This window comes from Pinus tabuliformis, chromosome X, assembly GCF_031772625.1.
Source record: "Pinus tabuliformis cultivar Carrire ecotype Pingquan chromosome X, CPIR1, whole genome shotgun sequence".
Taxonomy (NCBI): domain Eukaryota; kingdom Viridiplantae; phylum Streptophyta; class Pinopsida; order Pinales; family Pinaceae; genus Pinus; species Pinus tabuliformis.
This window is the reverse complement of record NC_142308.1, coordinates 1,440,402,469-1,440,417,563: the sequence shown is the minus strand read 5'-3', so window position 1 is coordinate 1,440,417,563 and position 15,095 is coordinate 1,440,402,469. Positions and strand designations below refer to the sequence as shown.

General features: G+C 38.6%; 1 protein-coding gene across 1 annotated transcript; it reads right to left on the bottom strand.

Moving 5' to 3' along the window:
• Positions 1 to 14,203: 14,203 nt before the first annotated feature.
• On the bottom strand, positions 14,204 to 14,554 carry LOC149145438 (protein GLUTAMINE DUMPER 3-like). The gene has a single exon (XM_089452451.1). The coding sequence runs from the start codon at positions 14,552 to 14,554 to the stop codon at positions 14,204 to 14,206; it is 351 nt and encodes a 116-aa protein (XP_089308577.1).
• Positions 14,555 to 15,095: the final 541 nt, after the last annotated feature.

The following is a 15,095-nucleotide window of genomic DNA, read 5'->3' as shown; positions in this document are numbered from 1 at the left end:
AATTGCAATGTAATGGAAATGAAATAAACTACTTAGCAGAAGATTGTAGTGGAAAATAGAAGAAAAGCGGCAATCACCAATACTCTGACGCTTCCCCAGCAACGGCGCCAAAAAGATGGTGGGCTCCAGTATTGTAGCAATAATGCTTCAACTCCTGGGGCTTCCTATCTCTAATTTTATCAACCCGGTAGTTCGTACAAACTTGGAAGCGACGGTGCTGTATGCACAAGTACTAGCTCTTGTCGCAGCTGTCACTTGGTCAGCTGGCACAAGTCCGCTAGGGCTCAAGCCAACTTCTATATCTTAGAAGAAGCTTTCTAAATGATGGATGAAGGCTATCTCAAGGGAAATTGATCTACTTTGCAAAAATGAATTGAAAGCCAACCAAAGCATGGAAACCCTAGTAAACCCTAATCTGACTAGTTTAACCTCTATGGTGCAATAGTGAGAGTGCAAATGTCTACAAATTATGCCATTACTTATAATGATGTGAAATGCATGAACTCAAACTACTTCTATGAAAAAGAACATCGTTTTTGTATTTTTGCTTAAGTGGATGGAGTGATTATGAATTTATTTCTTATTAGGGTTTGGCTATGCAGAGGTGTTGTGAAGGGAGAGAAAGCTTGGGAAAGGTCAGGATGGCTAGGAGAGGTCCCAGAGGGTCCCTAGCATCAGTCCACAGGAGTCTACAATGTTCAGATGCTCGGCAACCAAGTTTGCAGGCTTCTACAGGATGTCTGCAGGGGATCCTACAGGAAACTAAGGAATTCTACAGGAAATCTGCTAACTTCTACAGGATGTGTTGTAAGTGGAAGTTTTGGGTGATGGTGAAGTGATGGAACAGTAGGGGTGGATAGGTAAGGTGGAGATGGAGCTTGTGATGACTCAGGGGCAGAGAACCAGGATGCAGAAAGAGTGCACGAAGTGGTTGGTGGATAGAAGGATGGGATCAACGAAAGGTCAAAAAGATGAAGCTACGTGGGCAATGGAAGAGTTGGAAGGTGAACGAGCTGAACAGAGGTCGAGTAGGTGGCTTGAGGAGAGGTTAAGAAGAAGAAGAAGGAAGTGGACTGATATTTAGCAGTGTAAATAAAACAAATTACTTATGTCTTGCACCAAAAACGAGAATTCATTAACCAGTGCTACCTGTGCTATTAAACCAATGAACAACGATGTAAATCATGAAGAAAAGTCATGCATGGAATTGTAATGACGAAGTATGGCTCAAGAGCAAAATGCATGGAAGGATCCACGATTAAACCGACTGTGTTGCAGCTTGCATAAAAGTAGAAAAGACTGCGTTTTTTTTGGTGGTTGGTATAGACTGCACCCCAATCCCTAAACAGAGATGGCAGTGGAGGCACTAACAACCTTTTCTTGGAGCTCCAGTGGATTACAAACCTCCTATCCTAATCTAAGCAACTGAAAGTAATTTAACCATAAGCTAATCCTACTCAATCTTCTTAAAGAAATCAAATCAGCAAACTGTGTCCTTTGAAATGCATATCAAAACAAGGAAACAAAATGCTGGAAAGAAAGGTAAATAACACTACAAGAAGAGGAGATCTATTGCTCTCAGGTTGGGCCCTAACCTGAGAGCTATAGCTCCCTTAAAAGCTCAGAATTAGATCCAAATCTGCTTGCCTTTATTTATAATCAAAAGTCTAATGTGATGCCAAAACTGGCTTACAAAAACAAACACCAAGCTATGCTCAAAAATTACAATATCAGTCCAAAAGTTCAAAAAGCTCCTAACAAAGGCTACGGCCTTCATATTTATACAAAATGAAGATCAAGCTGGCTTCCTCCATTCGTGGAGCTTGGTTATCCAACTGAAAGTCAAAACTGCTGTAAAACTGCTGATCCTGTAGAACATGTTGGCTGCCTTTAAGCTCGGTGGGGAGAGCTGTTAGAGCATGTAGTTAAGGTGAAAATCACGAGGAGGGTCATCAAGACTGTGGACAACCTCCCTATGAACCCGCAATGTCACCTTTGCTGTCTCCTTGTCTCCTTTTGCGTGGTCTTTTGCTCTCTTTAATGCCAAGAACCTGAAATCATCATGTATTAGTCACATAGATATAATGCCTGCCCTTCTTCCTACAAACAACACGAATATACTAAGAAATGAATGCATAAGTGGTAAAAGATGAATGGTTGAACAAGGTAAGTAGGCCAATATGAGCCCAAATTGTACCAAAAATTGGGGCTCATCAGGACTCGCTCCAGTCCTATCTTTTCTTGCACAATCCTGAAAATTACACTCGCAGCAGAAGACAAAAAGGGGGGCTCGTTGGTCAAGGACCCAGCTAGAGAATGGGATGAAGACCTCATATTAGGTTTGGATCTTGAGGATATCAAGCCCACATCTGGCAAATCGACCTGGTCCAACAAAAATATAGGCCCCGACCACATTGCTGCTCGTTTGGATAGATTTCTTGTCCAAACCTCCTTCTTGACATGCGGTCTAATGGCCACTTCTAAAATCTTGTCGAGCTACACCTTTGATCATAAACCCATTCTCCTTGATCTCTCCCTGGATGGAAATCTTGGCCCCATTCCCTTTAGATTTCGTCCTCTGTGGATACATCAAGAAGGTTTCCAGGAGGTGGTCTCTGAGACCTGGAACCGACAAGTTCAAGGACCCCCTTTCTTTGTGTGGGAAGAAAACTTGAGGGGACCTAAAAAAGAGCTCAGGAGTGGGAAAAAAGGTTGAAAATGCCCACCGCCAAAAGAAAGGAGATGCATGACAACTTAATAGTCCATTAATTAACAATGGAGAAATCTTATGTAACTCAAATCCTTCTTCAAAAATAAGTAGAGCTGAAAAAAGATTTTCATAGAGCAAGTAGGGATGAAGAAGATTTCTGGAGACAAAAGTCAAAAAATCTTTGGTTACATGCCAGAGAGAAAAATACAAGCTACTTCCATAAGCAAGCTGAAGCACGCAAGAACTTCAAAATAGTAAATGAAATTCACTATGAAGACAGTATGGTTAAAGATTTTGAAGGCATAAAGGGAGCAGCCCACTCCTTCTTCAAAGATCTTTACTCATCCCCAGAAGACCCTCCTATCTTTTCTCAAGCCTACCCGGTTGATCTAATTCCTCATTGTGTTGAAGATTCTGATAATATTATGTTGACTGCTCCGATCAATATGAATGAGCTTAAAAAAGCTTTGGATTGCATGGAACCAGATAAAGCTCCTCACTCTAATGGGTTCACAGCAAGGTTCTACCTGACTTGCTGGCCTACAATTAAAAAAGATCTTTTGAGAATGGTCGGGAAATCTTAGACATGTACCAAGATACGAGGCAATACCAACTTAGCCTTCCTTGCCTTGATTCCGAAAGATAAAGGAGCCACCGACTTTAGTAGATTCTATACCATCTCTCTATGTAATACAAGTTATAAGCTGGTTATCAAAATAATAGCCAACCATCTTAAGAAAATTCTTCTGGTCATCATCCCTGAAAACCATGGAGGATTCATCAAAGGGAGAAAGATTCTTGATAATATTGTGCTAGTGCAAGAAGAAATTCACTCAAGCTATAATTGAAAAGAGAAAGGTATGGTGATTAAGCTAAATTTGGCAAATGCATTTTATAGGGTGAGACATGAATTCTTGTTTTCTGTGACGGAGAAATTTGGCTTCTAAAAATCTCTCATAAATTGGGTGAAAGCCTACATAGCCTCCCCTTGGATAGCGCCATTGATTAATGGTCAATCAACGGAATTCTTCTAAACCTCGAGGGGGCTAAGACAAGTTTTCCCATTGTCCTCACCTCTTTACACCATTCAAGCTTCGGTGCTCAGCTTCCAGCTAGACTACTGTCAACAGATCGAAACACTGCCAGGCCCTAGAATGGCTCACAATGTTAAAGACATAAATCATGCCTAGTTCGTTGATCATACATTATTGCTTGGAGGAGCTAGCATAAATTCTGCCAGGTCCTTCAAGAAGGAGCTAGACATTTATAGGGAGGTTTCGGGCAACAAGATAAACTATCTAAATAGCATGATCTATGGCTAGAATTGCTCGATCAGGGAATTGACATACATAGCAAGGCTGTTAGAAATGGAAGGAATCCTAACCTGAGAGTCATTTAAGTATCTTGGGATCCCAATCTTCAAATCAAATCCTAAATCACCTCATTGGATGCCCCTAATAGACAAGCTAAAACTCAAAATACAAGCTTGGGGAGCCTCATGGTTGAATAATGCTGGGAAGATAATACTAATGAAATCTATTCTCATAAGTCGACCTTTATATCAGAATTCCATTCTACTTGCCCCTAAAACCTTTATTAGTAAAGTGGATGGTCTTCTGAGAAGATTTCTGTGGGAGGGGGGTGGCAGAGGTCGGGGGGGAATAATGAAAGAAGGCTCCATTTAGTAAACTATTATGAAACTAGCTCAAGAAAAGATAGAAAAGATAGATCAACGCCTTAGAATTCAGCCTCTTCGAGGGGGCAACCTCCTTTACATTACATAAATGAACAATTCTTGGATGATACAAATGACAAAACCTCCTTTCTATATATAGGAGTCTAAGGAGTCACAATATAATCCAGCCGACCTAACAATAATAATATAAAGCCACAAAAATAATAATAGAGGGATTCTATGGGGCACAGAAATAACAATATGGGTGTAATAGGGCACAACAATATAAATAAGGGGTATAACTACAATAGTAATGGGGTAATCACTAGTATTATAGGGACCCAACATGCCCCTCTCCTTCAGAAAAGTGGTGTCGTCAATGCTTGAGTAGTTCTGGATACTTCTGCATAAAATTCTCATCCTCCCATGTGGAATCTTCAGCGGATAAGTTCTTCCACTTGATAAGATACTCTGAAATTGATCGATTTCGTAGCCGTCGAGTTCTTGTTTCTGTGACTGCTTCCGGTTCCAATATAATTTTTCTTTCCTCGTCAAGTTCTGGCAATATTGTTTGAATTGGGAGCTTTTCACCTATAACCTTCTTTAAACATGAAACATGGGAAACTGGGTGCAATCGAGAAGCTGCAGGAAGCTCCAATTTGTATGCCATAGTACCAATCTTTTGCAACGCCTTGTATGGACCATAATACTTTGGTGATAATTTATTATCCTTATTAGCTTGCTTTAGGGACATTTGCTTATATGGTTGTAGCCGTAGGAATACCCAATCACCTACATCAAAACTTCTTTCATTGCGATATTGATCTGCCTGTTGTTTCATTCTATTTTGTTCCAACACGAGGTTATCCTTTAAGAGTTGGAGGACTTGTTGTTGATGTTCAATGTGATGTTCCACTGCCTGAACCTTAGAATTTTTTCTTAAATATGATCTGATGGATGGTGGTTGATACCCATAAAGTGCCATAAATGGGGTCATTTTTGTTGCTATATGGAAGGAAGTGTTATACCACCATTCAGCCAAAGGCAACCATTTGACCCATTGTGTCTGTTTATCATATACAAAGCAATGAAGATATCCTTCCAAACATTTGCTTACTATCTCAGTATTCCCATCAGATTGAGGATGATAATATGAAAAATGAGCTAACTGAGTACCAAGACAAGAAAATAATTCTGTCCAAAAATTTCCAGTGAAAATGGGATCTCTGTCACTTACAATAATCTTTGGGTTTCCATGTAGCTTTTCAACTGTTTCCATAAATGCAGTAGAAACTGTACTGGCTTTAAATGGATGTGATAATGCACAAAAGTGTGCATACTTGGTAAGTCTGTCAAACTACCACAATGATGACACTCTTTCCCTCAGAATTGGGTAAACCTGTGATAAAATCCATTGAAACCTCCTCCCAACGTTGGCTTAGAATGGATAAAGGTTGTAATAGACCCGACATCTTAATTGCTTCAACTTTATTTTGCTGGAAAACCAAACATTCTGCCACAAACTTTTGAATATCAGATTAAAGGCCATCCCAAAAAAATTCCTTCTTAACCTTGTGGTACGTTTTTAAAAATCCTGAGTGCCCTCCTAAGGGAGAAGTGTGCAATTCCATAAGAATATTTTGTTTTAGCTGGGAATTCTTACATAGGTATAAGCAATATTTGTACCATAACGAATCATTTTGCCAACTAAATGTATCAGAAGTACTGGAATCTTGTTGTAGCTTTCGAATAAGTTCCCACACTTCTTCGTCATTCTTCCATTCCTCCCTTGCTTCGTTTATCCAATCTGGTTGGATAATAGAAATGGCACACAACAATGCTTCCACATCGTCATCCTTTCTTGAGAGTGCATCTGCCACCACATTTTGCTTCCCTTTTTTGTACATGATTTCAAAGTCATAACCCAACATCTTTGTGACCCACTTTTCTTGCTCTTTAGAGGATAATCTTTGTTCTTAAAAGTATTTAAGGCTATCATGATCCGTTTTTACCTTGAAGTGTCTTCCCATTAGGTAGGGTCTCCATTTCTTAAGTGCATGGAGTATTGCCAACATTTTCTTCTCATAAATAGCTTTGCTTAAAAACTTTCCCTTGATTGGATGACTTTCAAAAGGAATGGGTCTTTCATCCTGTATTAGAACAACACCAATTCCATTTCCTGAAGCATCACATTCCACAATAAAGGTTTTTGTGAAGTCCGGTGTAGCTAAGACCGGTGCTTGGCACATTGCCTCTTTAAGATTTTCAAAGGCCTTTGTTGCTTCCAGAGTCCATGAAAATGAATCTTTCTTCAATAATGTTGTTAGAGGTGCTGCTATTCTCCCATAATTCTTAACAAACTTGCGATAATACCCTGTCAACCCAAGAAATCCTCGCAAATGCTTTATGGATGTGGGGATTTTCCATTCCTTAATGGCTTTAATTTTGCTAGGGTCTACCTTAACTCCTTCATGAGATACAATATGACCCAAATATTCCACCTCCTGTACTCCAAAGAAACATTTGGATCTTTTTGCATATAATTGTTTCTCCTCCAATAGTTGTAGCACCCTGTCAACATGTTCAACATGATCGCTCCAAGACTTGGTGTAGATTAGTATATTATCAAAAAATACTAACACAAATTTTCTAAGGAATGGTTTGAAAATTGAATTCATCAAACCTTGAAATGTTGAAGGTGCATTGGTAAGGCCAAAAGGCATGACCAAAAATTCATAATGACCCTCATGAGTTCTAAATGCCGTTTTCAGAATGTCTTTAATCTTCATTCTGATTTGATGATATCCAGAACAAAGATCCAACTTGGTGAAGTAAATTGATCCATGCAATTCATCCAGTAATTCATCAATAACAGGAATGGGGAACTTATCTTTAATAGTGAGCTTGTTGAGCTCCCTATAATCCGAACACATGCGCCATGATCCATCTTTCTTGTGCACCAATACTACTGGAGCTGAGAAAGAACTTTGACTCGGTTGAATTATACCAACCTCTAGCATTTCTTGCAACCATACGTTCAATTTCACTTTTTTGGACATAGGGATATCTGTACGGCCTGATGTTTGGAGGAACACTTCCTGGAATCGGATGAATAGCATGATCATGATCACGCATAGGTGGGAGACCTTCTGAAGTCTCAAATACCTTGGAATGATTGTCCAGGACTTTTTAGAGATCTAGAGAAATAGATGATTCCAATGTGGAAACATCTAGCGAACATAATTGTGCAATTACACCTCTTTGCTCCTTTTTTAGAAGCTTTGTCATGCCATTAGAGCTGATTATCTTTCCTGGTTTCCCTGCAATACCCCTTAATTCAACTTCCTTTCCTTCCGTAGAAAATTTGATGAAAAGTTCTTGAAAATTAAAAGCTATTGTACCCAAGGATTGTAGCCATTGGACTCCTAGTACAACATCAGCACCTCCCATTGGAATGGAAAGCATTAGGCTAGTCAATACATATTCTCCCATGGATAGCTTAATATTATGGCACTTTCTAGAGCAATTTATTGTTCCTCCATTTTCAATCATCACTTGACACTCTGGTGCTGGATATAGGATGCAATTCAATTCTCTTGCTACCCTACAATGAATAAAATTGTGGGTGCTTCCTGAATCAATCAACACTATTACCTTTTTCTTCTTGATTTGTCCTTCTATCTTGATGGTTTGAGGATTCGGATTTATTTGTTCTTCATCTAGGCTTTGTTCGTGGAGTATATCTTCTTCTTTTGACCTTTCTTGCTCCTTTTCTTCTTCCTCTTCACAATCTATGTAGAATAATTTCTTCTCAACACACTTATGACCTTTAGTGTATTTGCTATCACAACTGTAACAAAGCCCTTTTTCTCTTTTTTCTTCCAATTGTTGTGGTGTCAACCTTATAGGTTGTGGAATACTAGGGGCAACAACACTTCCGTCTTTATAGTTGTGAGTGGTATGCTTCCTGGTTGCCATAATTTTTCTTTCCATTTTTCTTGCTAACCTGAATGCCTTCTCTAATGAATCAGGTTCTCAAAGGCGAACATCATGTTGGATATTATCCTTTAAAGACCCTATGAACACGTGAATCCTATGCTCCTCTGGAATATCTTTTACCTTTATGTTCAATTTTTGGAACTCCTCAATGTGCTCCATTTCTGAACCCTTAGTGATAAATTGTTTATGAGAGCAAAGCCATTGATAGCATACAAACTGATTTGGTTCCAAATATACAATTTCCATATGTACCTTTTGTGCGTTTTGCACATTATTGAGATCGAAAAATTGCTCCATCTGTAATATCCATGTGGCGGGATCCTTGCCATCAAACTTCCTCATATCGATTTTTGGAATATGGTGATTCTTCGATCCAACATTAGAGTCTATGGAATCATGATTAACATTTCTTTTGTTCTCATCATGAGTTTCCTTTACTACCTTTTCACCATTAGTGACCCTTTCTTGTAGCAACTTCTTCAATTCTTCCATGTCTGTCTTCAAATCTATCTTCAAATCTGCCATGTGTCTCTTCAAATCTGTCTTCGAATCATCCATCTTAGCTTCCATGCCCTTTATCTTAGATTCCATGCCATTTATCTTAGATTCCATGCCACTTATCTTAGCTTCTGTTAGCTTTTGTGAGCATGACATTTGTTGCACTTGTTCTTGTAATTTTGATATATCATGTAGCATTTCTTCCTCTTCTTCATGAGTCATGCTAGAGCTTTCAGGTTCCTTACTAGGTGTTTGCATTTTCTTTTCTCTGGGCATCAGTTACCGATAATAATGCTTTACTATTCCCTTTGAATTCCGTTAAACCAAGCTTACACAAAAATTTAAAAAAAAACTACACACCTTTTTTTCACTTTATAGAAGCCTGATATTGGATCTGTTGTATCTCTGTAATTTCGGATCATCCACTTCTAAAATTGCTACCCGTAGTAGTAGCCTTCTGCGTCCTCTTTCCAATGCCACAAGTCTGAGCCAAATTGGATTCTCCAAGGAAGAGTTATATGAAATCTCCCACAGTGACTTGCTTTTAAACTGGTTCAATAGAGTGAACTTGTACGACGTGCCACGAGTCACTGTTTCAGCCTTTGAATCTGAAACACACACACAAGAAACTACAGTCCGTCCTCTTTCTGTACCTTCTTAGGAAATTTCATTCTGATCCCCAAAGAGAAAGTTATTATGATTTTCCCCCGGTCACCTGTTTTGAATGTAATTAAGGAGTTTGCAAAAAGACCAACTTCCTCAGATCATATATCTGCAAATATCACACGAAAAGCTCTGAAATTCAGACCCAAGGTTCAGCGTAATTTCTTCCCAAATGGGTTTTTTTTGCGACTTCTGAAACGTCACAGAAAAAAGTTATAGCGAAAATGCCACGATGACCTGTTTGGAGCAGCGGAACCCTAGAATCCAAACCTCTGATACCAAATGTTATGAAACCAGCTCAAGAAAATATAGAAAAGATAGATCAACGCCTTAGAATTCAGCCTCTTCGAGGGGGCAACCTCCTTTACATTACATAAATGAACAATTCTTGGATGATACAAATGACAAAACCTCATTTCTATATATAGGAGTCTAAGGAGTCACAATATAATCCAGCCGACCTAACAATAATAATATAAAGCCACAAAAATAATAATAGAGGGATTCTATGGGGCACAGAAATAACAATATGGGTGTAATAGAGGCACAACAATATAAATAAGGGGTATAACTATAATAGTAATGGGGTAATCACTAGTATTATAGGGACCCAACATAAACTGGGACACTTTTAAGAAGCCATTCTTGGAATGAGGTCTCCAAATGCGTGATATGACAGCCCAAAATCTTGCTTTGGGGTCCAAGCTCCTTTGGAACATGGTTCCTAGGAATCCTAGTTGGAGCAAGAGAGTTCTATGGAAAGAAAAATTTCATGGGCAGCGCTTGAGGTGTTTGGACTAACCTCCAAGAATAACCAAAGGATCACCAGTGTTCAAACTTTGTCTCACACCTATGGAGCATTTCAGTCACAAGCTATACTGGATCCAAGGTAATCGGAAAAAAAATAAGAATTTGGGAAGATTTGATGCTTGGAGATCAACCCTTGAATCAGATGGAAGAACTTGTAAATATTATAGTTTGGCTTCAAGCCAGCAATATGAAAACCCTTTGGGACATCTCCAATTGGATTGATGATGCAGGAAGTCTTTGGGATGGTCGGAATCTGGAGGAGGTCCCTCAATGGCTGGATAGTTAAGCCACTTTTGTTGGATTTTCTCCAAGGAAAATCTCCTTTAAAGGCCTCATCTAAGGACAAAAGAGGGTGGGGCTCACTTTCAAGCTCATACTCAGCAGCAGAAGGTTACAAAAGTATGATGGTTGTCCCAAACGTTCCCCCGGAGCCAACTCAATGGAAATTTATTTGGTCTTTTCCTTCTCTTCCCAAAATTGACTTCTTTTGCTGGACATTGGTGCATAAAAGTATCCTCACTAGAGATAACCTGAGAAGGCGTGGAATGGAAGGACCCTCCAGGTGCCCTCTCTGTGTTTCGGATGAAGAAACGACTAATCATCTGTTGTTAATGTGCCCCTTTGCTCAAGAAGTTTGGAGGGGTGTCCTGATGTTAGGACCTGAAAAAATAGAGCTTCCCGGAAATATTCTAGATCTGCTAAGAAACTAGGTCAAGTTATCGTCGTTTTGTCTCTCCAAAAAAGCCTTCTCAAGACTGGTTGGATGTGGATTCCCAAATTCACATGCTGGAAACTGTGGCTGAAGAGGAACAACAGGATTTTCAGGGAGGAGAGTTGTAATCCTGTCAGAATTAGCACTAAATCAAAGCTCTGTTGGGTGAGGCTTTAGAAGCCAAACCCACCATAAAAAATGATATGATTTTGGACATCGAGGAAGATCAATGGCTAAAGGAGCTAGTTCCAAACCACCAGGATAGACCCGTTCCTCCTGCAAAATCATTTTGTCATTAGGAAATTTGTTTGGAAGAACATGAATTCATTAAATGGAGATGAGCTCTAGATGATCATTGCCTTTTCTTTAATGGGGTCTCTAAAGTAACCTAGGAGCGGCGGGTGGCAGTGGAGTTATCTTGAGTCTTGGAGGCTCAACTGAGCTGTGTTTTGCATGGGGTCTGGGCCATAAAACAAACAACAGAGTGGAGGCTCTTTCTCTATGGTAGGATGTAAATCTGGCTATAGAGAGGAATTTCCTATACATCTCAGTCTTTGGAGACTCTAGACTAATTATCTAGGCTATGAACTCTCAAAATAACCCTTCTCAGGTACAATTAGCCTCCACACTCAAAAAAATCAGGCTAGTTTTGCCCAAGTTTCACAAAATCTCCTTCTTTCATATTTTGAGGAAGTTAAACTCACAGGCAGACTTGGAAGCCAATCTAGGCTCTCTCTGAAGCAGGAGATCACTGTTAGTAAATGATATTGAATCGAACTGCAACATTCCATAATTCTGGAGAAGACTGGGCCTCTGTTCCTCTGAGCAATCCTCTATTTCAGATTACTCTCCAATACCCAGAGCTTCGGGACCGGACCAAAATGAGTTGGCAGCTGTTAGGAGACTCGGACTCATCTACAAGGAAAAAATCAGAACACAACCCCGTCATTTTTTCTTTTTGCTCTGTGTTGGAATTCATTGCTGCATCATTCTGCAATCAGTTGGGTAGATGATGGGGTTCACGAAGGCTACATCACGGCTAGTTTAGATAGCAGAAAGGCCTCTGCTGCAATTTATAATGAAATGGCAAGCAATGCCGGCAATGTTGACACCTCACTTGGCAAACTTGAGCACAATGTAAGAATCCACCAGACAAACCAAAAGATAACAAGCAATGAGCTATTGGAAGACTTGGCAATGAAAGTCTGGTGCGATGGGTCTTCTCTCTGCAACCTAGGAGGCAAAGCTAAGACGCGGCAAGAAAATGCAGTGGAAATTCAAGATGCCACTCTGAAACCAGATCAAGTGCATATTCAAGCCATTATCTGCAAACACAGTGTAATCCCATCAGCGTACTTATCAAAAGATAAATATACTCTCCTCGCCTCCTATCAAATGAAAGCAAAATCTGTAACAAAGAAACATAGAGTAGCCTCAAATGAAAGCAAAATCTGTAACAAAGAAACATAGAGTAGCCCTGTTAAAGCCCTCGACCAGTTTTGCCGAATGTTAAATAAGATCTAGTGGTTATTGTAAAAAAAACACTAATAAAATTACACATTTTTTTTGTATTAAATTATAAAATAAACCTCCCAAATTTTTTAACCCTAGGCATATTTCTCTGTTCCCACAACGCATATTTTTAACCCTTTTCCGTCTGTTCCGACCACGAATAACCCTTTCCATCTGTTCCGACCACGCATATTTTTAAGCATTTTCCATCTGTTCCCGCCACGCATATTTTTAGAATTAATAATTCACACAGCATTGGAGTTTTCGTTTAGACATGTAACCTCTTTCGGTAGGTTCGTCTGTTAATATAATTGGCATTCAGGGATGGTTAATGTGCAATGTAATTTTAACATTCAACATTTATTTTAGGTTAACATGGATGTATAAAAATAAAATCAATTGGAAATAGAGCTCTTTCCACGAAAGGAAATTTGCGAGTAAGGTAAAAAAAATTATATAATTATATATATATATATATAACTCCAAAAAGGTTATAAGCATTTAAAAATATTATTTGTAAATTTTAATCGGTGAAGTCCATATCTATAAATGCATATGATCCAAATGTGAAAATCCATTGGTTTTGGAGCCCCAATTTTTTTCATTTATCATAAAGCCGTTTTTGTCAGAGATGGTGATATACTATCATCATCACCATGTGAACCATGCGGGTCTCTCGCCGTGCCAGAGCAACAAACAATGGTCGACAACTGCAACCTTATAAGAGTTGCTCAGTATTCGTTGTTAAGGGAGCTTAACGGTATCAATGTCCCTTAAACATTGCTTTCGAAGATTTTAGTTATTTCTCAAAATAAATCACACATTCTCAGAACAATTTCCAACCTTATCTCAGAATAGCCTCATTACTGCCTTGATAATTGTGAAATGGGAACGCTAGTTATTTGAAAGATATTGGACATTCAGTATATATATATTCAACAAATAAAATCTGCTATTACCATATTTTGTTTAATTGGATTTTACAAAATTATCAAAAAAGTCCGGCCAAAGTGGGATGTGCAAAGTGAAGAATGAGTTGATGCCAGCTGGTTAGACAGATGAACTACCCTACCCTAAGTTAAACAGCCTAATAGAGTTAAACAGCCTAGCCTAATAGAGCATATAAATTAGTCTGGAAAATAATAGAAATTTGAACAACATTATGATAAAATCTGGTAGAAGTTTTTGGAAATTCAAATTATCTCAATCAAACTTTAAGATTTTAAATATTTAAGACTTCTATTTCTACCATGAAAAAACATATCAAACACTCCAACATTTTAAAATTTATTTTGGCCTAATCTACTTTCTAAATCTTAAACCTAATTGTGTACTTTCCCATTTTAGTTTATATGATAAAAGGAAAAAAAAGAAACAGAAAGAAGAAAATCTCGCTTTCTATGGGGAGTAAGCTTTTTAGAAAATGTCCTAGAAATAATGCCTCGAAACTTGGGTCGGATTATCTGCCCATCAATTTCAAATACCAAAATTCTAAAAACAAAAAAAATCAAATAATATAAAAATACATTTTAATATTAAAAAGATTCATATACATATTGGAAAAAATGTCGCCTCTTCTCTAAATCTAAATCCAATGAAACCGCTTTGAATATACCATGAGCTCTCAGATTGCTTTTGCAGAACAAGGGATTGGAATAGCGAGATATGTTGGCCTGTCATTACCCGCCATAATGACAACTATTTTCTCCAGCTTATAATCTGAAGAAGGCGGCATGATATTCTCGAAAGTCTCATCCTTTTCACCCGACTCAGCAATTGAATCGCTAGTCTGCCTTGGACTGTTATCCTCTTCTGAGTTAGAACCACAGGAGAATTTCAGGTAGGAGCAAGCTAGAACGATCAGAGAAAAAACTAACAGTGAAATTATGGAACCCACTCCGCCCAGTAGAAATGGAAATGGCGAACTCCATACTGAGGGGGCACCAGTATTAGAAGGTGCAGTAATATTTCTCATAGCGTTATATTCCCACAACACAACTCTTTCCCGACGATTTTGATTCCGGGTACTCAGGATAGTCACTGCAAAGATCTACATTTATAACCATATTGGCCAGTAACCAATATTGGTATTAAGAATATTAAATTACATTGGATGGCGAAACAAATTTTATCAGATACGCCACTTTCTAAAGAACGATCATCTAATAGAAACACAATATATTGTCCAGATTTGCAACTATTTCCTGCACAACCAGTAGACCAATCTACTTTGTCGTTAGAGCGTCCAGCTGATTAAATTAGTCCACAACTCTACATCCATTATATAATGCTGATTTTATATCTTGAGTAAGCCCATTATATAATGTTTATTTTATTTCTCATGGTCCATGGGGACGAAGAAAATAAGAGCTTTCGTATCCGGTTCGGAAACAATTTCGTCATGTATTGCGAATATATCACACTGCCTGCAGGTTGGGCTGGGCGTCATTTTAGCTTCTCTGGTTGGCTGGTTAAAAGCAATCATTATTGTTTAACATTATTGTATTTTATGAGGA